General features: G+C 42.4%; 1 protein-coding gene across 1 annotated transcript in view; it reads right to left on the reverse strand.

The window, feature by feature from the left end:
- Window positions 1-25,264, reverse strand: part of LOC140915283 (inter-alpha-trypsin inhibitor heavy chain H3) — a 40,144-nt gene continuing 14,880 nt past the window's right edge. The window contains exons 10-22 of the mRNA XM_078853924.1: window positions 17,310-17,435; window positions 15,985-16,166; window positions 15,496-15,681; window positions 14,152-14,291; window positions 13,467-13,621; window positions 12,015-12,020; window positions 10,413-10,439; window positions 9,510-9,566; window positions 8,259-8,372; window positions 7,288-7,492; window positions 5,030-5,202; window positions 325-436; window positions 1-233 (exon numbers count right to left, since the gene is read on the reverse strand). Of these exons, the coding sequence (XP_078710050.1) occupies window positions 89-233; window positions 325-436; window positions 5,030-5,202; window positions 7,288-7,492; window positions 8,259-8,372; window positions 9,510-9,566; window positions 10,413-10,439; window positions 12,015-12,020; window positions 13,467-13,621; window positions 14,152-14,291; window positions 15,496-15,681; window positions 15,985-16,166; window positions 17,310-17,435 (1,628 nt within the window). The 3' untranslated portion in view covers window positions 1-88. The remainder of the gene's footprint in view (window positions 234-324; window positions 437-5,029; window positions 5,203-7,287; window positions 7,493-8,258; window positions 8,373-9,509; window positions 9,567-10,412; window positions 10,440-12,014; window positions 12,021-13,466; window positions 13,622-14,151; window positions 14,292-15,495; window positions 15,682-15,984; window positions 16,167-17,309; window positions 17,436-25,264) is intronic.

Below are 25,264 nucleotides of genomic sequence, written 5' to 3' on the forward strand. Positions count from 1 at the left end.
CTGCTACACTGAAACCTATAATTTAATAGCTGATTATTAGAAAGCATAACTCATTCAGAAAAATGTTCTCTAAACACACATCTGAGGATTAATTTACAGTTGTGTCAAATATATTGGAAACAATATAGTCTGTGTGAACTCCATCAATCAGCCCTGCTCCATTGTTATGAACAAACCAGCAAGGGATATCAATGCCATGCTTGGGATCTTTTCTGTAATCTTTCTGCCAGCCCCTGAAATAGAAAACACATAACTATGTAAATAACAATGCACAAGCTACAAGTAGATAAGGTAATATTTTCTAAGGACTTGATTATAATTTACCTAGTTACTGTCAGTTTATTGTTTTTGATCACAATTGTAGCATCTGGTTTCTTGGAATCAGACCCAGGATGGATTTCAAGTATATTAAAGTCAATGTGGTGGAAAAATTGCCCTAAAAATGAGAAACAATATCAACTGTTAACATTTCATGCCTGTGGTGTGCATTAAAAAAATCATTTAAGCTCCTACGTTGATTTTTCAGGCTCTCCTAAGGATCTAGGTATACAGGGCCAAATTTTCAGCAGAATGTCAAATATGCATCCACACAATTTGTGAATACACTGATTTTGCATAAGCAAATACTAACTTTCAGGCCAACTTAAGTATTATATGTTTTGTATTCTGTATAATATCTATTTAATAATTAATAATCCTTTACTCTTCTACAGTATCTTCCATCCATCTGTGTCTAAATTTTCAGTGACTTGTGTTAAAGGAAGCCAATCTGGGCATACAGCTTCATGAAATGTGATTAGTACTATGCAAAAATGGATGGGGTTGGACAAAGTGCTGTCTAGCTATGCAAATCAAATCTTCAAAAAGATGTTTCATGTACAAGACCATTTTGTTTGAACAGCTGTAGAGCCTCACAACTGAAAATTGAGTTGCCAATAATCTTTAAATTATTTGATTCATGTAAATTAGTTTTGGGTTGCTTAGATTAGGGATTTTATTTCAGCCCCCTTTCTCCATAAATTGTGTCCTAACTCAAGCATACATGGTAAAATGTATCTCTTTTAATCTCCCTTCATAAATTCTTCATGGTCACCTTGTTTGCTGTTCAGCTGTATTGGTTGGAAGTCTCATCCAAGCACCTACTGCTTTTATTCAACAATAAATACATGTATTGTACAGCCACAGTAAACTTGAACACGATTGAGCTCAGAAAACTGTTTGGTATAATTTCTGAATTCCAATTGCATGTGCACGCTTCTGGCAGAATTTGCTGCTGCTGCTGCTTCTTCTTCTGCACTGTGTTGCACTGTTTGTGTAAAACTATTATATGGCTGGTGTAGGATAACTAGAGCGTTTTCACAAATGTTAGATAACAAACAGACATAATTGTAGTTTATTTAATAAAATACAAGGCCAAACTCAGTGATGATATAAATGATACTGTGAGATACATGCCAGTGAGCTGATATAAACCAGGCTATGTCAGTGTGCCTGTAGGATCCTGTAACTTAAAATACCAAAGGGACAGTAGCAAGTACAGCGAATAATGCCCTTAGTGATTTTCAAACTTTTTTTCTGGGGACCCAGTTGAAGAAAATTGTTGATGCCTGCAACCCAATGGGGGGACTCAGGGCTGGGACAGTGGATTGGGGTGTGGGGTTGGGGTGCGGACTTATCTCTGGTGGCTCCCAGTCAGCAGCGCAGCCGAGGTGCAGAGGCAGGCTTCCCGCCTGTCCTGGCACCACAGACCGCATTGTGCCCTGGAAGCAGCCAGCAGCAGGTCTGGCTCCTAGGCAGAGGCGCGCAAGGGGCTTCATGCGACTCTCACCAGCAGGCAATGGGAGTGAGAAGCCGGTGCTCAAGGTGGGGGCAGTGGTATTGGACCTGCTGCTGGCCGCTTCCGGGGCGCAACGCAGTGTTGGAACAGGTAGGCACTAGCCTGCCTTAGCTGGGCAGCACCACCGATGGGACTTTAATGTCCCGGTCGGCGGTGCTGACCAGAGCAACCAAGTGCCTGATGTGCCATGACCCGAACTTTGAAAAACCCTGTCCTACCTTATCTGACCTCCTACTGTTAGCATTTTCTTGCTATAGAGCCCCACTGGCTTGTAAATTACATCACCTAACACACTGGCTTACCAACATGTAATATACATCACCATTGATGATTTTTTTTGAGATTCCAAATATAGGTGCAAAAAAATGTAGAGCCTACATCTGTAATAGTTCATTACCCTTCCACCATCAGCAAACTCACTGACCTATTAGGAATACAAGCTTGTTACCCTCAACCTAAACCTGCAAGGGAAAACTGGCAGGAGTTTACATAATTCTTGAACACACAGTAGTGCTTCCAACTGATAATGCATCCCAATAAAGATATTACACTGGCAGAAAATATGATTCAGTGGTGCTGTGCCTTTAAGTATTCAGCAATTCTCCAAAAAGAGCCAAATTTTTGGAGTTTAACGTACCCACCCTACACCATATATCATTTGAAATCTTATTTTATTTATGTTCGATGAGGTACAATGTGGAGCTGTCAAGTGGTGCCATAAGCCTGTAAGTGAGGTAAACAATGGTATCCAAAATGAGCGTGTCATTTTTTTCACAGTTCCAGCAATACTGCAACATTACTACTACTACAGTTTTTACTGTCTAAGTTAATTTCAACACCTTATTGTGGTGTTCATTGGTCAAAGCTACCACACAACAATGTATTGCAAGATGTTTAATGCTTTTGCATGGGCAAGTATTTTTTTTCAGAAATGATTCATCTGTTTAGCATGTGGCAAAAATGGCAAATATCAGCATTTTGCAGTATACTAATATGAAATGTTTTCACATCACATATTATTAATTGTCAAAGTATCTCACAAGTGATTATAATAGTTTTCTATATTTTCAACTGAAATTTGCTGAGCAGATCAGCCTCACTCTGAAGGTTGTTCTCCAGTATCAGTAGATTGCATGCCACAGTTTGTGCTGCAGAGTGGGGAGATGTAACTGTACATGAATTCCTAATATAAAGCTTTTGTCTTTGTAGCTTTTTAATTCAATTTTTAATTCAGTGACACTTATGCACAGGTCAGTATTAGTGTTGGAGATGACACTACACAACTTCCTACTGGACTTCAATCAAAGTGCTCAATAAACAAAAATGGCAATTTTGATACTAACATATAGATCTAATTTAGCACACTTCTGTATACTTGTACAAAATGAAAAATAGTGGGCATTAGTGGTGGTAATGCTAACAATGCTGCTTTGGGAGTTTTATCTCTATGGGGAAGTTACAGTACATGAAGACATTGAGGACATAAGGAGCTTAAAGCTTACATCAAAGAGAAAAAGTTCTCCACAAACTTTGAAAAATGTGTTATTTGTCAAGAAAATCAAAAAAATGCAAAACTGTCAAAAGCCACCAGTGCTGGACAGAATTCTGGGATGCGGGCATCAGAAGCCAGGAGAGATGAATTGTATTGGCTGCTATTGAATGAGACTCTGAATCTGACCAGAAAGCATCATATTTACATGTTTCTATAGCCACCAGAGAAAGCTCATCCTCCAGCACTGGGTCCTGTTGTATAGTTTGCTTGAGACAAAAAACACACAAGAAAGACAAGAAACTTCATAAAACAGACACATGACGGAGCAACCAAACTAAGGAAAGCAGCACTTCAAAGAGGAGCTGATCACATGTTGCACAGAATAGCTATGGCAGACTTGATTGCTAAGATTATCACTCCACTCTTTCTTTCTTTCCTGCTTGAGTAAAACAAATCTTAAAGTAAAACCAACTAGTTACACTGCAACAGTACAATCACCTTATCATGCTGCATTTTATCAGCTCATTGAAGAGATAGACAATGATCTTATGTACAAGAAGGCTCTTCTCCTCTCCAAGCTGCTACAAAGATATGAAGCCCTACCTCCCTCAGATATAGAAACGGCAAGATATGCCACTAGCAAGTTACAGGCAAGATTAGTAAAACCACTATGGTTCTGCAATTTCATTCCATGCACAGCATGGGCAAGGCAAGTCTAAATTGTTTTAACTTCATCCGGAGCCCACCGGAGTAGAACTCTGGTAAACATTTTCAAACTCATGGGAGGCGCCAGGGCTTGGGTTTTGGGGTGTCAGCCCTGCAGGAGGTACCGGGGCTTAGGATTCGGGGCTTCAGCCGCACAGGAGCTAATGATGATGACTAGAAATGTTACCAGGGATATTACAATTCAGTTATACCTGTACATATTTATTATTAGATTGTGATGTTTTGAGGTCCCAAAGGAATCCAATTTTGTTTTGAAATAATACAGTAAGCTAACAGAGTCATTAAGCTAACAGAAACAAATGCAAATATTTTGAAGTGGTCATTTTAACACGTTGATGGTATCATTTTTTATTCCTGTTTCTATGGTAATGGCACCACATGATAGCTCCACATCATAAAGTAGACATAATAAGCTTTCAAATGATGCATGATGTGCATGTGTTTAGAAAGGGTACATTGAATTGACTGTGTGCCGCTCACTTACTTTATCCCCAGAATGACTGTTGAACATGAAATCAGGGCCTTGTCTTCACTATGGGGGAAAAAATGTGTGTTCTTACCATATTAGCTAACTTGAGGCAAAACCCAGGTGAAGACAAGGCAGTTTCTGGGTTTAACATCTGTTAGCTGGTCAAGATATTTGCAAGGTAAAAATATACCTTTTTTCTAGTGTGGATGCATGCACAGAGAATTGGCAGATTTTGGCTGTACAGTGAGTAATGGGTATTTTAATAGTGCCTATCTCTAGGTGTAAAATGATGATCAAACTAAAACAAACACTTTTCCAAGAGTTTGAGATAGTTGGTGCAATAAAGAAAACAAGTCTGTAGATGGGTATTAGGCAGACCTTAAGGTGGATCTGAGAGTCCAGTGAGGGCAAGTGAGTGAGTTTAAGCACTGGGAAAAGGAATAAGAAAAATAGTTAATAAAGCTTTGAAGAGTCTGACTCCACAAGGCCTTATGTCAATTCATACCTAATAAGCCATGGGTACGTTCAGACAGCTTGTGACTATCCAGCGTATACAATCCTAGGAAGTCTTGGTGTAGAGGATGCTTCTTCCATACTTGGTGCAAAACAATAACAAATGATGCACCATCTCCCATTGAAAGCACCAGATTTTTTTTCCTGTTGATTATCACAGTTAGACTAGGGAAAAATGAAACCATAATTAAGAAATCTTATGTTTCTTGGTGTCATTATTGTGAACAATAACAGAATTACTAGAGATGATGAAGGACTTGAGAAAGGAAAACTGTCTGGCAAACAAGAAAAGATTTCAGCACGTAGCCTGACTGTGTGTGTGTAGTATTGAGACTGAGTGCAAAAATATCTTAGAGAAGGCTAATCCCTTACTTTCAAATCTCTTTGCAAGCCACTTCTACTGAAACACCTACTAGAACTGGCCACATAATAATGGATAGGCTGAGACACAACTGGATATAGTATGTTGAGTGACCAGATGTCCCGATTTTATAGGGACAGTCCCGACTTTGGGGGCTTTTTCTTACATAGGCACTTATTGCCCTCCACCCCCGTCCCAATTTTTCACACTTTCTATCTGGTCACCCTAATAGTATGCCTATGTATTTGTTTATTAATAAAATGTATGCCTTTCATCACCACTTTCCTTGAATGCTGTGTGCCACTACTCCCTCCCCTTTGACTGTCTGAACTAAGACAGTAAACTCTCCAGACTGTGTCATCAATGTTATATGCAGTGTAGTTGTAGTCATGTCAGTCCCAGGATATCAGACAGACAAGGTGGGTGAGGTAATATATTTTACTGGATCAGCTTCTGTTGGTGAGAAAGACAAGCTCTCACAGTGTGGCTCGAAAGTGTCCCTCTCTCACCAACAGAAGTTGGTCCAATAAAAGATATTATTTCACCCACCTTCTCTGTCAATGCTAGTAAAAATGAAGCTCCAATCCTGATTAAGTTCTTTGGGCATTACCATAATAAAAATATTAAATGCACAGGGCAGATTGTGTTTTTGCTATCCTGCTCTCTCTACTGTGCAGTTCTAACAGGCTCTAGCTGTGCATCAGAGGAGAGCAGAACATTGAAGTTGATCTTCCCTTTGTTCTGAGACGAGACTTTTACTCAGAGTACCTAGTGAAAATTTAAAGAGGTAGGGCTGTGAATGTTGAAGCTAATCTAAAAACAGCAGCTGATTGTCCAGTATTTTGTATCTTGGGTAGTCATTTATATCTGTACAAACTGCATAAAAAAATACTGCCATTCTGATCTGGTGCCTGGTATAAATAACTCCACACTGAGCAAGTAGGTGGAGAATTAGGCCCTAACTAGTTTTATTTATATATATATATACACACAACAGAAGAGACATTATGATTCCTCTACCTATAAATGGCATGATTTCCATTTCTGAAAAGATGTTTGTTATAATATATCTGTTTTGTCTTTGAGCAAAATTTTTGTGAAACTTAAAACTCTGACAATTTATATATAGAATAGACCACACCTTGTTATTTATCTCTTAAAGATTGTTAGTCATTGTAGTATTGGGTAAATCCTGTTTTACGTAAGGGGAAAATTCTGCTCTCATTTATTATTGTAAATCCAGAGAAATTTAATGATAGTTACTCTATATTTACACAGTAAAGCTGAGAGCAGAATCTAGCAGGATTTGAACCGGTATTAGAGTGTTCAGCTTATCCTTTGCATGTTCATAAAATGTATCCTAAATTTTAGTAGAGCTGTGCAAATAACAGGTTTTTCAGTTCTTTGATAATTCCAAAAAGTAAAATAAAATACAAGTTTGGGGTCTGTCTGAAAGTGAAATTTTTCAAAATTTTTGGCAAATCAAAAAGTAAAAAAAATTATTTCTGGTCAAATGAAATGTTTCATTTTGACATTTTTCTAAATGAAACATTTCAATTTTGACCATTTTAAAATGTTTATGATTGATTTTTAATAAAATTAAAGGAAATTGTGAAACAAAAAGTCATTTAGAACTGAAAATTTGAAACATTTCATAAAGAAAAATGTCAAAATGAAGGTTTTTGTTTTTCCCCCCTGAATTAAAAAAAAAAAAAGTTGACTGAAACAATTCAGCAAAACTGGCTTTTATAAAACATGTGCTGTTGTTGAATCTGGATTTTCCACCAAAAAAGTTTCAGATGAAAAATTTCACTCAGCTTTACTCTTTAGTGAACAATAGCATTTTCACAAATTTGAAAATTCTTGAATGATTCTGGTATTTGTGATACCCTTCTTGTCGCAGGGTGACTGTATCAAGCCAGGTGAAAACTGTCTTCTTTCTGCCCTTCTGGAGGGTTATTTTCTCAGGAGTTACTTCTAGTTTTAATTCCAGCTGCTTATTTTCAATCCCAAGTTTTCCAAAATATGTGTTTTGGATCTTTGCATCACTGCTCACTCTCTTATCTCCAATAAGCTGCCCATTGACTCTGATGCCTAAAATTTAAAAAGGAAAGATTCTGGTCAGCATATGTCAAGGAATGACATGGAAAAACTAAATTTGAGAAAATAAATCAGTTCAGAATCACATCAGAATTGTGATCTTATTTATTGTGGTCCAGAGCAGCATGTAAGAGCTATAATGCAATGGAGAATCTGGCCTGGAGTCATCTGTTGAACGGGAATTCACTAAGAATAAGTGACCAGGGCATCAGGGTGACCAGACAGCAAATGTGAAAAATTGGGACAGAGGGTGGGGAGTAATAGGAGCCTATATAAGAAAAAGACCCAAAAATCGGGACTGTCCCTATAAAATCGGGACATCTGGTCATCCTACAGGGCATATGGAATAAGATTATACTTGTATTGAGCGGCAGCTTCAGTGTTGAGAATGAAAAGTCTGAGCCATTATTCTCGCTCACTCATTTTAAGCCTTTTCCAGGTATGTCAGGCAAGTTATGGCGAACATTACTTCTTTAGAATTCTCATTAGTTCCATTCACTGGGCCATATAATACCTGTACAATTCCTCTGAGGGGACGGCTAAAAGTTCCTTTTCCTACTAAAAGTGAAAATATGTTCACACTAATGGTGCAGTGCACTTTACCTTTTACACTAAGTGATGGAGTATTCCCTTGCTGTAGCTGTGTAACTCCCATTAATGTCACTGGAAGTTACAAGCTCACATTGTGTCAAGGAAGAGAAGGGCCCTATAAATGGAGTAAATATCCTGATTTACTGTATTTAAAGAATGAAAAACTCACCTGTAACTGGGTCATTTATTAAATTTAACACTGCACCAGTCTCTTCATTGATATTGAAACAAATGGCATCTTCTTTTTGTGGCACTGATATAATGAAGTGCGGATCTCCATCAACTGTAAATAACAATCACTAGCATGTATATAATGTTGCAGATGTTCAAAAGTTCTGTACAAACAAAAACTAGTTAATTAAACATTATTATGTCTCCTCTTTGTTGATTTATACTGCCCCTTTAGAACAGCAACTTTTAAATTAGAATGAAATAGTGAGATTAGAATGAAAGAGTAGCCACATTTAGCAATGTGTCTAGCTAATATCAACATATTTTACTGGTGGAGGGCTGGAGGTAGGAGAAATTGGAACCCAATGAGATTTCTGGACCAAAGATAACAAATACACATGTGAGTTTTAGCAAAATAGTTTTGTTGTGATAAGTGTGTGTGTTGTGATAAGAGTGTCCAGTTACAAGGCCATTTACATAAGAGGCAATTTTGTTTGGAAAACATGATATCCTAATGCAAAAAGTCTTAGAATTAGACCAAAGAATACAGCTGAGCTTAATGTGTATAGTTAAGAGATCATTTGATTCCTGCAAAACGTTTCCACGAATAGAGAAATGCCAAAAAGATAAATTTCTGGGAAGAGAGATTTAGGGGGGCTAGATAAAGAGAAGCTGGATATAACACCCATTTTTTTGCAAAACTAAAAGCTAACCCACAATGTTTAGCAAAATCTAAACAATCCTGGTTTTGTCCATCTGTTCAATATGACATGAGTTTATATAGCTTTAACTCTTCCACACTTCCAATATAATATACCCCAGTACTCTGGCTTGCTGCTAGGAAGAGAGCAACAAATTGGGGAAATTTCTAAAATTTACTTATAGAATTGACCCTATTGAAAGATCTTCTGAATATGAAACTTTTAAATTCTACAAGTGAAGAAAAAAATCTATAACCCAACTACTAAAATTTAACATACTAGTGCTACACCAAGTGGCTCACCAAGAAGTAAGCCCTTAGCCTCGAGTAAGCTCTCTTGAGATAGTAACAAGGAGGGACATAAAAAAATGCTGGTGAAAGCAGGAAACTGAGTGAGTACCATTCAGACAAAGAAGAGAAAAGTAAGGGTTATTGTCAAGAGGTTTAGGAGTGGAAAGAAAGACCAGGTTAAGGATTAAACCAGTGAAGGCTGACTGTTATAAAAGAATAAGGGAAATGTAGAGCAAATTAAATTTAAAACAAACTCACCACTAGTATATAGAGAAGGGACTGAAGGACTACTGTACTGATAAGAATGTGTTGGATCTGCACAGAAACAAAGAACAAAGATTATTAGAACTAAAATCAAAATTTGCACACTGTATCTACAACACAGGTAGGATGTTAACAATTTAAATTACTTGTTAAAGCTTAACTTCTATTCTAGTTCTAATACATAATGGTTATGGTTTGATGGTACTACTCTGCACTGCCATGTGCAAAACCCAGGTTTAAGGGTCAATCCCAGTCTCCAATTTACTGATTCAGCAGGTACTAGAAGTAATTGTGTTTATTCTCTGTGAATGACTGGGTATCACAAACAGGTTGTGAAGATATTTCCTCTGATATTTCTTGTCTGGAAGAGGACAGGCTGAGAGAGTACTTAAGGCTGGAAGAGGGAGGCAGAGGACTAAAAGCAGAACAAATGGAGAAGATTCTCCGGTCTTTCTCAGGTACATGGGAGATTATCTACACACACACACACTGTTTGCTATAGCTGCAGTGTGACAGTTGCTGCTGCTCTTGAATCAGGCAAAGTGTCGTCAGGATAGACAAACTCATTTACATTGTCTTCATGATCTGATGCTCTCCACTTGAGGCACCAAAGGAACTCTCTTCCAGTGATTCCAATGTGTGGCTCAGAGATTCCTGATGAATATTTTAGCAAGGTGTGGAAACCTGATCTGTGATGCTTCACGGCTGTAAGACTCAAGCCCTAAATCACATGGATGTATATGACTGTTCAATCTTTAGTTACATTTTATGTTGAGTTTGTTAAAATATAGGTGAAAACACAGACAAACTAATTTCCCTCTGCCTGATCATTTTTGTTGCCTGAAATGATTCCTTTGACAACTCTAGTTCATTCAGAAATTCAAGATTATGACTTACATGATTGAGTGCCTGGGGCAGCCCTTGCTGTGAATGAAACAAAACAGTATTAGGACAGATAAATGAAAGACAAAAATAAAAGATATCCTGCATTTGTCTATAGATTTCTAGATGTTTAGAAAACACATACTGAATCATCCCTTGCTTCCCAAGCTGAAAGCATTCCAGGGACGGCAAACCCAACTCTTCGAGAAAGGAAATATCTTGTGTAGCTTTTGAGAAATCTGCTCAGGCCAACATGCAGAGCAGCACTAATAAGATCCAAAGGGAGCTTTCCGACAATATTGGAGCCCTTAAGAGTTAGGGAATAGGAGTGAAGCAAATATAGATATGAATATTGATAAACAACCACACTACTCTAGCAAAGTTGAAACTTACATGGGACATTTAAACAAAAAATCTTACCATGAATAGCATAGATCTGGCCTATCCCCAGAAGTGCAGGGGAGGGGGGAAGTGGGTTAGGAAAAACATTTGAAGAAAAGGATAGTTAAGAACTAGAACAGGTTACCAAGGGAGGCTGTGGAATCCCCATCATTGGAGTTTTTTAAGAATAAGTTGGACTAACACCTGTCGAGGATGGTCTAGGTACACATCGTCCTCTCTGAGGGGGATGGACTAGATGACTTCTCAAGGTCCCTTCCAGCCCTACATTTCTATGATTTTATGTAGCATAGATGCAGACACAGTACATGGACCAAATTCTGCCCTTTTCTTTAACCCCTGGAAGAAGCAAAGTCAACAATCCATTCCTGAGGCCAGACCATCTCCTCTAAAAGTAAAACCTGTTGGGGTGGGTGGGGGGGTTGTTTCTGAGGATCCTCTTTTGCCATTCCTTACCAATTTGGCTGAGGGCATGTGTTTTCCATCCACCACAGGGCCTGCCCCCAAACCTGCCAGATCCCCAGGAATCTCTAAGAGACCAAGACCATCTGCCTGGAGGCCCAGTGCTTCTATGCCTGTTCTCTGACAGCATGGCTGTGTTGGGGGATTCCCATGGGGGCTGTGGGACTGTCCACAGAAAAGACATATTATCTCATCTTGTCCTGGTAAACTCTGTGGCTGGAGGGGGAATGGTGTACATCCTGTCTGACTCTACCCACTCCACTGCTTTGTCAGTCTCCTCCACCTCTCCCATGTGGATCCTAGACTTATGGAGCAGCCTTTATGGGGACGAGGTGACTTGGTGCTGAATGAGCAACTGACACCCCTCGTCCTCCATGTGAGAGGAGAGAAATCTGTGGACCAAGAGTCTCCTCCATATAAGTATCTGGCGGTGAATGATCCTGCCCATGTAAAGCAACTAACAATTCTTATTATTTGCTTGTGTTAGGCACCTAGAGTCTACCATGACAGGTTCATTACAATTTCCAAAGACAGATGGAGCTGAGTGAACAATGAAAACAATTATTTACAAATATTCTGCTTGAAAAAAATCATAAAATTCTTACACATTTATGAATTATTCATTCAGAATACTGCTCAGATAATTTTATTTTTTGTAAAGTGTGTAATTTGTCAAATAGATGATTCAGCAACTAATACCCAACCAGTGCTAAGAGACAGAAGTATTGGGTAAAACAAATAGAATTTGAAACTTACCTTCAGCTGTTACCAGGGATGGATACGAAATAATAATAATAAAAAAAAAAGTTAACTGTTAGTTTCAGGCATACTGTTAAACAGTTGGATAATCTGCTCTAATATGAAACACCATTTTAATTAGGTATTCTGAAGAAAAAAATCAAATATGGTTTGATGGTTCAGACATAACTCTTGTAGCATTTTAAATTTCAAGCCCATATTCTTGCTGTTGATGTGAGTGAATGTAAACCAACTGCAAGGGGAACAAATGAAAAGAAAATGTTTAACATATGGGACAAGAAATCTGGAATCAATTATGCATGTGAAAAATTAATATTAGCCCGGGGGAATAGTTATACTGGCAATTGCTTTACTCTGTCTCACTTTCATGAAGCTGCCTTGACAATTTTATATCCCTGTTGCAATTTTCATGATATGCGATGAGACCCTTCATATTTCTCGAAGAGCTGATGACTATGGTTGAATCTGTAACCCCATTTGTATGTCTGGAAGGGGCAGGTTGGTCAGCTGGGAGCACATCTGAAGGCCAGGGATTTGTGAAGAAACTGTCAGAGTGCTGGGAAGCAAGCAAGGAAAACCATTAGGCTAGTGGAGGGGAAGTCCAGCTGGGGTGTTTTGTGGAAGGTTTGGTGGACTTAATCCAAGGACAAGAGACAAATGAGGAGAATCAGAGCAATGTATGTGGTGAAGTGATAGCTGAGGCACTGAAAAGGAATGTACTTGTCTTAATTTCCTCAGTACAGCTTACTAAAGATGGACAGAGTCATTCTTCATGCCATATAGGTTAAAGTAGGAGAAAATAGGCTGTAAGAGGGAATGATAATTTAATGAACAATAGCTAATAACTAACAAAGCAAACAAGAACAAAGGAAAGATAAATGGATCTGAATTTTAAATGACTACTTTCTTCTATTGCATCATATACGTATATTGTGTTTTCCAAACATGAAGACATTATACCTGCCCTTCAGTTATCTAAATGTCTTGAGTATGCAAAACCTTACAAGAGTACTCTGTCTTCATGTGAGTAAGAACTTGCTGCATCTGGTCCTGAATTAAAACAATATACAGAAAAGTATAGGAGGAAGGGATGTGAACTGAAGTTGAGCATGTCTAGATTATTTAGGATAAAAGTGTTTCTTGGTTTTATTTATTGTTTTGAGATGTTCGTATTTTTATATACCATGATTTCAAATTTACAGTATATTTTAAATTTATGGGCAAATGGGTAGCAATTGAAGGTGGACTGATGGAAGTGAGTTTAAAGGAGGAAAATGATTCTGTGTGGTGCACAGAAGAAAGCTATACTAGCCATAGAAGGGCATGGCTTGGAAAATATATTTGCATATATATTTGAAACTCTGCTTCAGTGTGAAAAGCCCCTCTCTAAGGGAATGTCAAATGGTCATTTGAATTCCCTTAGTAAAGTAAAACTGAAAATATCTGTACCTTCTACCGGTTTATCAGCAATTGCAGCTTTATCTTCATTATCTTCTGGCTTCGTAACCACCATGGATGTCAAAGGTGTCACAAACTTGTATTTCAGAGAGAGCTCCAGGGCTTCCGCTGTAAGGTTTTCCTTTTCTTCTCCCTGAGTTACAGTTCTGAATGAAGGGAGAGAATCAGAACGTAAACTTTCTACAAAGCCAAATCATTAAACACTGGATTAAGCATTTTATTCTCCCTCTAAAATATGAAGCTATCCATTTCTCTGCTGAAAAGAAATACACATTTCCTTTTGAGAGCACTCCTCCTGACTTCACTGAGGGGCAGGGCAGGTAGCCACAGTCTGATCCTCTATTTGCTCTCCTTTAAAATTAACTTAAAAAAAAAAAGAACAGGAGTACTTGTGGCACCTTAGAGACTAACAAATTTATTTGAGCATAAATTTAAGCATAAGGAGCCACAAGTACTCCTGTTCTTTTTGTGGATACAGACTAACACGGCTCCTATTCTGAAACTTGAAAAAACAATACATACTATTTTTTGGCCTTCTCATGGGTGTATTTATGTGATGGAAAGTAAATTAGGTAAACAGTTCTGAATTTTCTGCGCATGGGTAATGGATATCGCCAATTAGCTGCCCAGTGTTTTCATGCTATTTCACAGATACTGTTAATTTATATTTCGTTACCGTTTTTCCAGTAATTGTTGGATGGTGAGATAAGCCCAAAGCCTCTCAATGTAATCCCCAAATATGTACTCCTGTTCTTGGAGAGCTTTTGCCGTTTCTTCGACATCTGCTTGTTCACTAAATGTCACATCATTTTCTGCCTGTTAGGAATAAAGAAATTTCTCTTTGTAACAGACAGGTATGACTGAACCCTGACTATCCAGAGGTCACAGGAGACATCCAAAATCTTCATATAACCTACGGTTTGGAAAATGAGGATCTACAGTAAATTAATGAACTTCATGATCCTGCACTGAGAATTGCACAGGTTCAGAAGTCAGTATCAGTGCCTTTGCTCAGTAGCTCCTGAGCTGCTAGAAGTATATACATGGGGACAGAACACATTTGCAAAATTAACATTGAAATTTGGTTAATCAGGATTTACCTGTACATTGCTTATGCTGTGTATTTAACATGGCAACAGGTCTGTGCATACACAGCTATAGTAGCTGGCCTAGTGGTAGCACAATTTCTGTATTTTAAATATATCTAGTTTCAGATGATAATAATTGTAATGTGAAGTGGACCAATGTGTGTCGCAGTACATATACAAGTGATACTGTACATTTGATAAATATTCTCTGTATGAAAGTGGTACATTCGTGTTGGGTTTTTTAAAATTGTTCTGGAATCCAGGACTGGAAATAATTTTTAGTCCACTTAGAATTTTGCTCCTATTAGGTACTATTTCCATTGGAAGGCCTTTCAAATATTCAATTGACTTAGAGAATGGGAAGTATTCCTCGAAGGATTAAAGACTATTTTGGAGGACAAATGAATTTCACATGCAAACCAAATCACCAGAATTCTTGGGGGGAAGTGGCAAGACTGGTATCTGGCTTTCACTTAGCAATATTGTATTAGAACAAGATATTCATACTGTCATACTGATGAATCTTGAATTGTACTTTTTACAAAGTTTGCATACAAAGTTAAAAGCCACAGATTATTCCATTCAACTATTAAATACCATGTTAATGAAACAATAAGGCTAACCATGCAAAGACAAAAAAAATCATCAAGAGATGTAAACATTAAGGTTCTCATAGCAACACTAACTTACTCAAATTGGACATATTGTACAAAGTTACTCCAGATTGACAGAGTAATTCAAAGAAAAATTTAGCTAAATAAATTTCATGCCTTTTGGTGTATTTAAATTCTCCATACTCTGCAATATTTTTTTTCATAGAATGAAGGTATATTGGGGAATTCTTATGCACTGCCAAATTTGGAATCTCCCACATTCCGACATTTTATGTAGCAAAGAAAGGTTTGAAACAATCACAATAGACCCATACTTACACCTTGAGCTTTCACATCTGCAGTCAAACTGTTCAGGTCATTATCTGTAATACGTCCAGCCACCACGATTTCAGAGCCATCATAATAGTGCTTAAAATTGTTTTGAGTTAAGTCAGATATTGCATTTTCAGGGTAGTTTAACTTCACTTCTGTAAGCATGGGATTGGCTACTTCCGCATAAAAACCCTAGAGGGAAGAGAGGGGGAGCTTATAATTAATAAATATATAATTTATAGACACTCCTGTGCCCACAGACCTCTTGACACCTTAACAAATAAACAAAACTCTTCATTAGACCATGCTGCCTCCGAATTTATAGTCATTCCACTTTGCACCTTTACAAGAGAAGGAGAAAGCTGTTACCTGGAAAGCTAGCACCCCAGCACCTGGTCATATTTTGTTTAACTACATTGAAAGTGGAGGCAAATGTCATCAGAAATATCAGTGTGACTGCCATCATTGACTTAATTTATATGGTTATGGTTTTACCTCCATTTGTATGGCTGAATCAGAATCTGGATAGATGCGACGAGCCACCCCTTTATTCTCTAGTGCCATCTTTTCTAGAAAATTATAGTCAACAGCATAGCCAAAAGCCAGGTTGTATAAGGGGTATCTTCCTTGAATGTTTTTTTTTACATTCGCTTGAATTTCCTGAAGGTTTGATACACCTGCATATTAAATAATACAAAACAAATAGGCTTTAAGATTTTGTTTATGAAAACAATAGCAAACAGCAAAAAAAAAATGAATGAAATGTGGTTAGTTATTTTTTATTTAGATTTTTCAGGGTGTGACTATCATGTTTTCTGGGCATCATTAATTCTAAACTAACTTTAGACAAAGTATATACAAGTGTCTAACTTAGAAGGCAGACTTCCCTTAAAAAAAACCAAAACCCTTTATTAACCCCATAAATAAGATTCACCAAGAGGCAGAGTACACACAAGCCACGTTTGTGCTTTCAGGATTCTGAGTTGTTCAGGGACTGGTGCAGCCCTCAGCATAACTCAGTGAAGTCCCATGTAGAGTTCTGTTATGACATCCCGGGAGTGGCTGCTTTGCTTATGGGCAACTTCACAAGTGGGAGTAGCATGTATTATGGAGATCTCCTCCAAACTTCTGGCCCCATCCTGGCATGCCCCCGGGAAATTCTCTTCTACCCCTTTAGTGCCACCTTTAGGAGGGCCCTGGTGCAATGGTGATTAGGGCACAGAATGGGTGGAAGAATCCCACTCCTCATGTTTATTCATTACCAAGAGATGAAACTCTATATTAAAGAAAACGTGCACCATCATAACAATTATTCAGTTACACCAGTAAAAACCCATAATGTAGACATGTTGCACCAGCACAAAGCAGGGCATACAGCCGTTTAGCTTAATTAACAAATACCCTTCCCATCAGTGCAGGACATCTAAATTAACGGTTTGCATCAGTGGGTTTGCATAACTGAACGGTTTGCATAACTGAATTAATTTAGCTACACGAATGAAAATGTTCTTAATATAGCAAGGATGATATCTAATTGGGTGGTGGTTTAGTAATGTGGCAAAATTGTGGGTAGGATGAGACCACCAAAGATATAGTGTATATATACTTGTGGTAGATAGTGAATCACAAACTGAAACCAAAGACCTGATTCTCTAGTCGGCTATAGCAGCTTAACCTTAGTGTAATGCCATTGAAATCAGTGGTGAATCAGGTCTCATGTCTCCTGAAATTAAAGAATGGTGAACTAAAACTGAAGTAATTATTTTCCTTCACCTGCTTAAGTCCACTTTACTGTTTGCTTCATTTACCAAGACACCTACCTTCATTGGGGTGACCATCCGTTAACAAGATAATTATAGATGCACTTCTCTTGGGCACAGAATTTGTTTCAAAAGCTGTAGTCAGCATTTCAATTCCCTTCATTAAACCACCATGTAGGTTTGTCACTGCAATGTAGAGACACAAATTAGGGTTGAAAACTTGTGGTCAAAAATAGAAATGTTTTAATCATAGATTCATAGAAATATAGGGCAGGAAAGAAACTCAGGAGGACATAGCGTCCAGCCCCACAGGCCGTGGCAGGATTAAGTATACCTAGACCATCCCTGACAGATGTTTTTCTAAACTGTTCTTAAAAAAAGACAGTTACTCACCTTTGTAACTGTTGTTCTTCGAGATGTGTTGCTCATATCCATTCCAATTAGGTGTGCGTGCACGATCATTGGAAGATTTTTACCCCAGCAACACTCAGTGGGTCGGCTGAGGCACCCCCTGGAGTGGTGCATTCATGGCGCCGGATATATGCCCCCGCTGACCCAGCGCCCCCTCAGTTCCTTCTTGCTGGCTACCCTGACAGAGGAGAAGGAGGGCAGGTTTGGAATGGATATGAGCAACACATCTCGAAGAACAACAGTTACAAAGGTGAGTAACTGTCTTTTCTTCTTCAAGTGCTTGCTCATATCGATTCCAATTAGGTGACTCCCAAGCCTTACCTAGGCGGTGGGGTCGGAGTGAGATGTCGCAGAGTGAAGGACCGCTGAACCAAATGCAGCATCACCCCTGGACTGCTGAATTATCACATAGTGGGCGGCGAAGGTATGCACTGATGACCAAGTTACTGCCCTACATATCTCCTGTATGGGTACGTGTGCCAGGAAAGCAGAAGATGAAGCCTGAGCCCGCGTGGAGTGGGCAGTAAGGTGCGTAGTTGGGACACCAGCCAAGTCATAGCACACACGGATGCATGATGTGATCCAGGAGGAGATGTGCTTAGAGGAGACCAGAGGGCCCTTCATCTGGTTGCTGCCACAGCAACAAACAGCTGCAATGTTTTCCTGAAAGGTTTCGTTCGCTCAATGTAGAAGGCGAGGGCCCTGCGAACATCCAGGGAGTGCAGCTGTTGTTCCCGTCGAGAGGCGTGCGGCTTCGGATAGAAGACAGGGAGGAAGATGTCCTGGTTGAGATGGAAGGCAGACACCACCTTAGGGAGGAAGGCCAGGTGGGGTCGCAGCTGTACCTTGTCCTAATGGAACACCGTATACGGTGGTTCCGATGTGAGTGCCCTGAGTTCAGACACGCTTCGCTGAGGTCATAGCTACGAGGAAGGCTGTCTTCCAGGAAAGGTACAGGAGCAAGCAGGTGGCCATCAGCTTGAACAGGGCAGCCATGAGTTTGGAGAGGACCAGGTTAAGATCCCACATAGGGACCAGTTGTCGAATTCGTGGGAACCCTGCTCCAACCCCTTGAGAAATCTGCTGAGAATGGGATTGGAGAAGACCGAACGCCCATTTTTGCCCGGGTGGAAAGCTGAAGTAGCTGCCAGGTGCACTCTGATGGATGACATTGCCAAGCCCTGCTGTTTTAAGGACGGGAGGTAGTCCAAGATGATAGGTATTGACGCCTGTAGCAGGGCCATATGACTCTGAGTGCTCCAGCAGGAAAAACGCTTCCACTTGGCTAAGTACGTGGACCTGGTAGAGGGCTTCCTGCAACCCAAAAGGACTTGCTGTACCAAGCGAGAGCAGCACAGCTCAGATTGAGTTAGCCATGTAGCATCCACGCTGTGAGGTGGAGAGATTGCAGGTTGGGATGACAGAGTCGTCTGTGGTCCTGAGTGATCAGGTCTGGCCACAGCGGGAGTGGAATTGGAGTATCCACCGACAGCTCTAGGAGAGTGGTACACCAGTGCTGTCTGGGCCATGCCGGGGTGACCAAAATCTGATGGGCTCTATCCCTGCGCAGCTTGAGCAGGACCCTGTGGACTAGCGGGAATGGAGGAAAGGTGTAGTACAAGTGATCCTTCCACTGTATGAGGAAGGCGTCCGACAGGGAACCCGGAGAGCGTCCTTGTAGAGAGCAGAACATTTGGCATTTCCAATTCTCGCGAGAGGCAAATATGTCTATCAGGGGAAAGCCCCACTTCAGGAAGACAGAGTAGATGATGTCCAGGCGACCAGACCTCTCGTGAGCCTGGAATGATCTGCTGAGGTGGTCCGCTAAGTTGTTCTGGACTCCTGGGAGAAACGACACCACCAGATGGATTGAGTGGGCTATACAGAATTCCCACAGATGAGTGGCCTCCTCACAGAGGGGGGATGACCAGGCTCCCCCTTGCTTGTTGATGTAAAACAAGGCCGTTGTGTTGTCTGTGAGGACCGCAACACAACGGCCTTGAATGCACTCTCAGAAAGCTTGATATGCCAGGCGCACTGCTCTGAGTTCCCGTACGTTGATGTGCAGGGATAACTCTCCTGCCAACCATAGCCCCTGTGTACGGAGGTTCCTGAAGTGGGCTCCCCATCCCAGGGATGACGCATCCGTGACTAGGGACACGGAGGGCTGTGGGGAGTGAAATGGCACCCCTTCGCACACTGATTTGGGGTCCAGACACCAGCATAGAGAGGCTAATATCCCTGGTGGGATGGTAACCACCGTGCTCAAGCTGTCCCGACCTGGGCAGTATACTGTTGATAGCCAGGCTTGGAGTGGACGTAGTCGCAGCCTGGCGTGCATGGTCACATACATGCAAGAGGCCATGTGTCCCAGGAGGCATAGGCATGTTTTCACGGTTGAGGTCGGGAAGCTTTGCAGGTTGTGGACGATGTTCACTAGGGATTGGAAGCATGCTTCCGGCAGAAGTGTTCAGGCTAGGCCTGAGTCTAAGACCGGTCCTATGAATTCTATCCTCTGGGTTGGCACCAGAGTGGATTTCACGACATTGAGCAGGAGGCCCAGTCGATTGAACATGTTCATGGTGAGCTGAACATGAGACTGCACCTTATCCCTGGAGCGACCCCGAATAAGCCAGTTGTCAAGTTATGGGAACACTTGGATCCGTTGTCGACAAAGGGAGGCAGCCACAACAGCCATGCACTTGGTAAACACGCTGGGGGCCATGGACAGGCCAGAAGAAGGACGGTGAATTGAAAGTGCTGTTGATGGACCACAAAGCAAAGGAAGTGTCTGTGTGCTGGGTAGATTGCAATGTGGAAGTACGTGTCCTTCATGTCGAGGGCGGCATACCAGTCTCCAGGATCTAAGGAAGGAATAATGGTCCCTAGTGAGCCCATGCGGAACTTCAACTTTATCATGAATTTGTTGAGTCCGCGTAGGTCCAGGATGGGCCGAAGCCCGCCCTAGGCCTTGGGGATTAGGAAGTAGCAGGAGTAAAAACCCCTGCCCCTTGACTCTCTTGGAACCTCCTCTATCGCTCCCACAGCTAGGAGTGATTGGACCTCCTGTAGAAGGAGGTGCTCTTGAGAAGGGTCCCTGAAGAGGGGAAAGCAAATTGAAGGGAGTAAACCCCTTTCCACCGTGCGTAGGACCCAACGGTCTGATGTTATGTGAGACCATGCATGGAGGAAATGGGAGAGACGATCTTGGAAGGCGGGGAAGGATCCTGAATGGAGACTGGTGCTCCATCCTCGGGTGCACCTTCAAAAGTTCTGCTGAGGCCCTGCTGATGGCTTGGGAGGGCCCTGGCCTTGGCTGGCTTGGTGGCCAGTTTGTTTTCTTCTACCACCTCAGCTGTGTCTTCAAAAGAAGTCCTGTCTTGGCCAAGGGGGAGAGTAGGACCTCTGAGGCTGTGGTCTGAAGGGCCTTCTCTGCATTACTGGGGTATGCATTCCCAGAGAGCGCATGATAGTTCTCGAGTCCTTCAGACTCTGCAGCCTTGAGTCTTCTCGGAAAATAGGCTCTGTCCATCAAAAGGCAGGTCCTGGAGGGTCTGCTGCAACTCTGGTGGTAAGCCAGAGACTTGCAGCCACGAGATGCGGTGCACGGCTATGCCCAAGGCCAGGGTCCTAGCCGCCAAGTCCGCCACGTCCAGAAGCTTGTAGGGAGGTTCTGGCCACCTTTTTGCCCTCCTCTACTAAAGCCCCAAATTTCTCTCTCAAAGAGTGGAACCAACTCTTTGAATTTTTCCATCGAGTGCCAAGAATTATAATCATATCCGCTCAGGAGTGCCTGCTGGTTGGCCACCCTGAGCTGCAAGCCTCCAGCCGAGTATACCTTGGGCCCAAACAAGTCTAGGCATCTAGCATCCTTTGATTTAGGTGCCGGGGCCTGCTGACCGTGCTGTTCTTTCTCGTTGACCGAAGCCACGACAAGGGAGCACGGTTGGGGGTGCGTATAGAGGTACTCATATTCCTTTGAGGGGACAATGTACTTCCTTTCTACCCCCTTGGCCATAGGTGGAATAGAGGCTGACAACTGCCAGATTGTCTTGGCATTGGCCTGTGTAGTTCATATGACTGGGAGGGCCACTCTGGACAGTGCCTCCGCCGACAGAGTGTCAACCACCAGTCCTCTACCTCCACCACCTCCTCTACCTGGAGGTTCATATTGCGTGTCACCCTTAGGGGCAGTTCCTGGTGGGCGTGGAGGTCCACAGGAAGAGGGCCCAAAACTGTAGTCCCTGCCACTGCCTCATCAGGCAAGGACAAGGAAGATAACCCTGAGACTAAGGGATTCTGGGTGAGGTCCTCTTGTGAAGGAACTTGTTGCCCAAGGTCCACCATGCTAGGGGCGTTGGCCTGTATTGGCGCTGGAGCAGTCACTTCAGAACCCCCCAGGGGTGGGGGATTCACAGTGGCCTCCAGTACTCGGGGCTCCGAAGGGGTGGAACGGGAAGCCCCCGAAGGAACCCCTTGGACCTGATGGTATGCCTAGGGAGTCCAAAAAGACCACTGTGGAGGTCCTTGGCCCAGGTCCTGGCCTTCGTCCAGCCACTGGCCTGCACCTTCCTCGCCCTGGTCCTGGGCATGGTGGCCACCTTGTGAGCATGATGACGTGGAGGCAGTGCGAGATGGCCAAGGCGGTGCCGTACGTGTTGGCGCAGAGTTTCCCGGTGCTGTACGGTGCCGGGGACCAGTGGCGTGATGCAGAACGGTACCGAGACGTCGATCGGTGCCTGTGGTCATATCAGTACCAGGAGCCTGATCTGGATCTCAATGGCAACCTCTGGCAAGATCGGTGCCAGGATTGGCTCCGGGTCGAGTGCAGCTCTGGCTGGTACCGGGAGCGATGCCAGGAATCCGATCGGTACCAGCCGTACTGCGATTCAGATCTCCGCGAGCTGGAGTGGCGTGGAGAGTACGATTGGCACCGAGAAGAAGACCGGTGCCGGGACTGCGAGCAACACCGTGAAAGGTGCTGGGACCAAGATTGGGACCAGGACCGGTGCCGTCCTGCTTCACTTGGCAATGGTGGTTGTATGAGGGACGGTTTTCCCTTCGATGGCACTGCCCGCACCGGAGGTGTTGCTGGCTGCAGGGGAGTCGGCTCTGTGAGCGTGATCAAGTCCTGCGCTGTCGAAAAGGTCTTCGGTGTGGAGGCCAGCCTCAGCTCGACCACGGTGTGCACCAGGGAGCTTACATGCACCGGACTCAACGGCCCTTGTGGCGCTGGAGTTGACGGTGCAGGAGCCGTTACCTGTCCTGTGCACTCCAGCAATGGACGTGGCTCCAACAGTGGTGTGGGAAGTGTCAATGGCTGACGAACCAACAAACAAAAAACAGTCGGCATCTGCTTGGGCTGCTTCTTCTTTGGGCCCGGAGATAGGGAGCAGCATTGTGGTGGTGGAGGTGCCGGGGGGACCTGGTGCCGCAAGTCTTTAGTAGAGTCCGAACGCGGTGCCGGACCAGTCGGTGCCACAGGGGCATTCCGCACCGAAGACGACGCCGAGTCCTGGTGCGCAGAGGAAGGGATCGGGCTAAGTACCGCCTCCATAAGGAGCTGCTTCAGTCTAAAGTCCCTCTCCTTCTTGGTCCTCGGCTTGAAGGCTTTGCAAATGCGGCACTTGTCTGCTTGGGGGGGAGTCCCCCAGACACCTTAAGCAAGAGTGGGGGGTCTCCCGTTGGCATCGGCTTCAAGCAAGCCGAGCAGGGTTTGAAGCCTGGAGACCCAGGCATGGGCCCCGGTACCAGGACAGGGGACAGGGGAGAAGACCCTGTTCCACCCCACTAAGTAAACTATCTAACTATACTAAGTAATTATTAACAACTAATCACAAACTATTAACAGGTACTAAAGTGAATGCTAGGGAGAGTGAAGATTAGCTACGCTGCGCTCCACAGTTCCAACGACCGTTATGGGCGGTAAGAAGGAACTGAGGGGGCGCTGGGTCGGCTGGGGCATATACCTGGCGCCATGAAGATGCCACTCCGGGGGGCGCCTCACCTGAGCCAACGAGTGGAATCTTCCGACGATCGTGCACGCGGCCTGCGCACACCTAATTGGAATCGATATGAGCAAGCACTCGAAGAAGAACCTCCAGTTATTGCAATTCCACAACCTCACTTCGTAACCTATTCCAGTGCTTAAACTATCCTTAGTGTTAGAAAGTTTTTCCTAATGTCTAATCTAAATCCTGCCGCAAAGTAAGCGGACTACTTCTGGCCCTACCTTTGGTGGAGAAAAAGAACTGATCATCATCCTCTTTATAACAATCTTTCACATATTTGAAGACAGTTTCATCGATTAAACATGCCCAGTTCTATCAACCTTTCCCCATAGGTCAGCTTTTCTAAACCTTTCATCATTTTGGTTGATCTCCTCTGGACTCACTCCAATTTGTGAACTTTTTTCTTAAACTGTAGTGCCCAAAACTGGAAACACTACTAAAGCTGAGGCCTCACCAGTGCTGAATAGAGCTGAACAATTATCTCCTGTGTCTTGTTAATACATCCCAGTGTGACATTTGCCTTTTTTGAAAAAGCATCACGCTATCAACTCATATTCGAATTGTGATTCCTCTACGGCCTCCAGGTCCTTTGCTGCAGTTCTGCTGCCTAGCCAGTTAGTAACAGGGGGTAGCCGTGTTAGTCTGTAACCACAAAAACAACAAGGAGTATGGTGGCACCTTAAAGACTAACAGATTTATTTGGGCATAAGCTTTCGTGCGTAAAAAACCACTTCTTCAGCCAGTTAGTCCTCATTTTGTATTTTTCCTTCCTAAGTGCAGTATTGTGCACTTCTCTTTACTGAATTTCATCTTGTTGATTTCAGACCAATTCTGCAATTTATTAAGATAATTTCAAATTCTAATCTTGTCCTCCAAAGTGCTTACAACCACTCCCAGCTTGGTGTCATCTGCAAATTTTATAAGCATGCACGCTACTCCGTCATCCATTAATGAAAATAATGACTAGTATCAGACCCAACACAGACCCCTGCAGGACCCACTTGATATGTCCTCCCAGTTTAACAGCGGCCATTGATAACTACTCTGAGTATGTTTTTTCAACCACTTGTGCATCCACTTTATAATAATTTAATTGAGACCATATTTCATAGAATCATAGAAATGAAGGGCTGGAAGAGACCTTGATAAATCATCAAGTCCAGCCCCCAAGCTGTGGCAGGACCAAGTAATCTAGACCAGTAGTTCTCAAACTTTTGTATTGGTGACCCCTTTCACATAGGAAGCCTCTGAGTGAGACCCCCCCTATAAATTAAAATCACGTTTTAAAATATTTAACACCATTATAAATGCTGGAGGCAAAGCAGGGTTTGAAGTGGAGACTGACAGCTCGTGACCCCCTATGTAATAACCTTCCGACCCCCAGTTTGAGAACTGCTGAGCTAGATCATCCCTGACAGGTGTTTGTCCAACTTGTTTTTAAACATTTCCAATGATGGGGTCTCCATGACCTTCCTTGGAAGCTTCTTCCAGATCTTAACTATCCTTATAGCTAGAAAGTTGACATAGTTTCCCTAGTTTGCTTATGATAATGTCACGTGGGACTGGGCCAAATGCCTTACTAAAGTCCAGATA

The sequence above is a fragment of the Lepidochelys kempii genome, chromosome 7 (assembly GCF_965140285.1).
Source record: "Lepidochelys kempii isolate rLepKem1 chromosome 7, rLepKem1.hap1, whole genome shotgun sequence".
Classification (NCBI taxonomy): Eukaryota; Metazoa; Chordata; order Testudines; family Cheloniidae; genus Lepidochelys; species Lepidochelys kempii.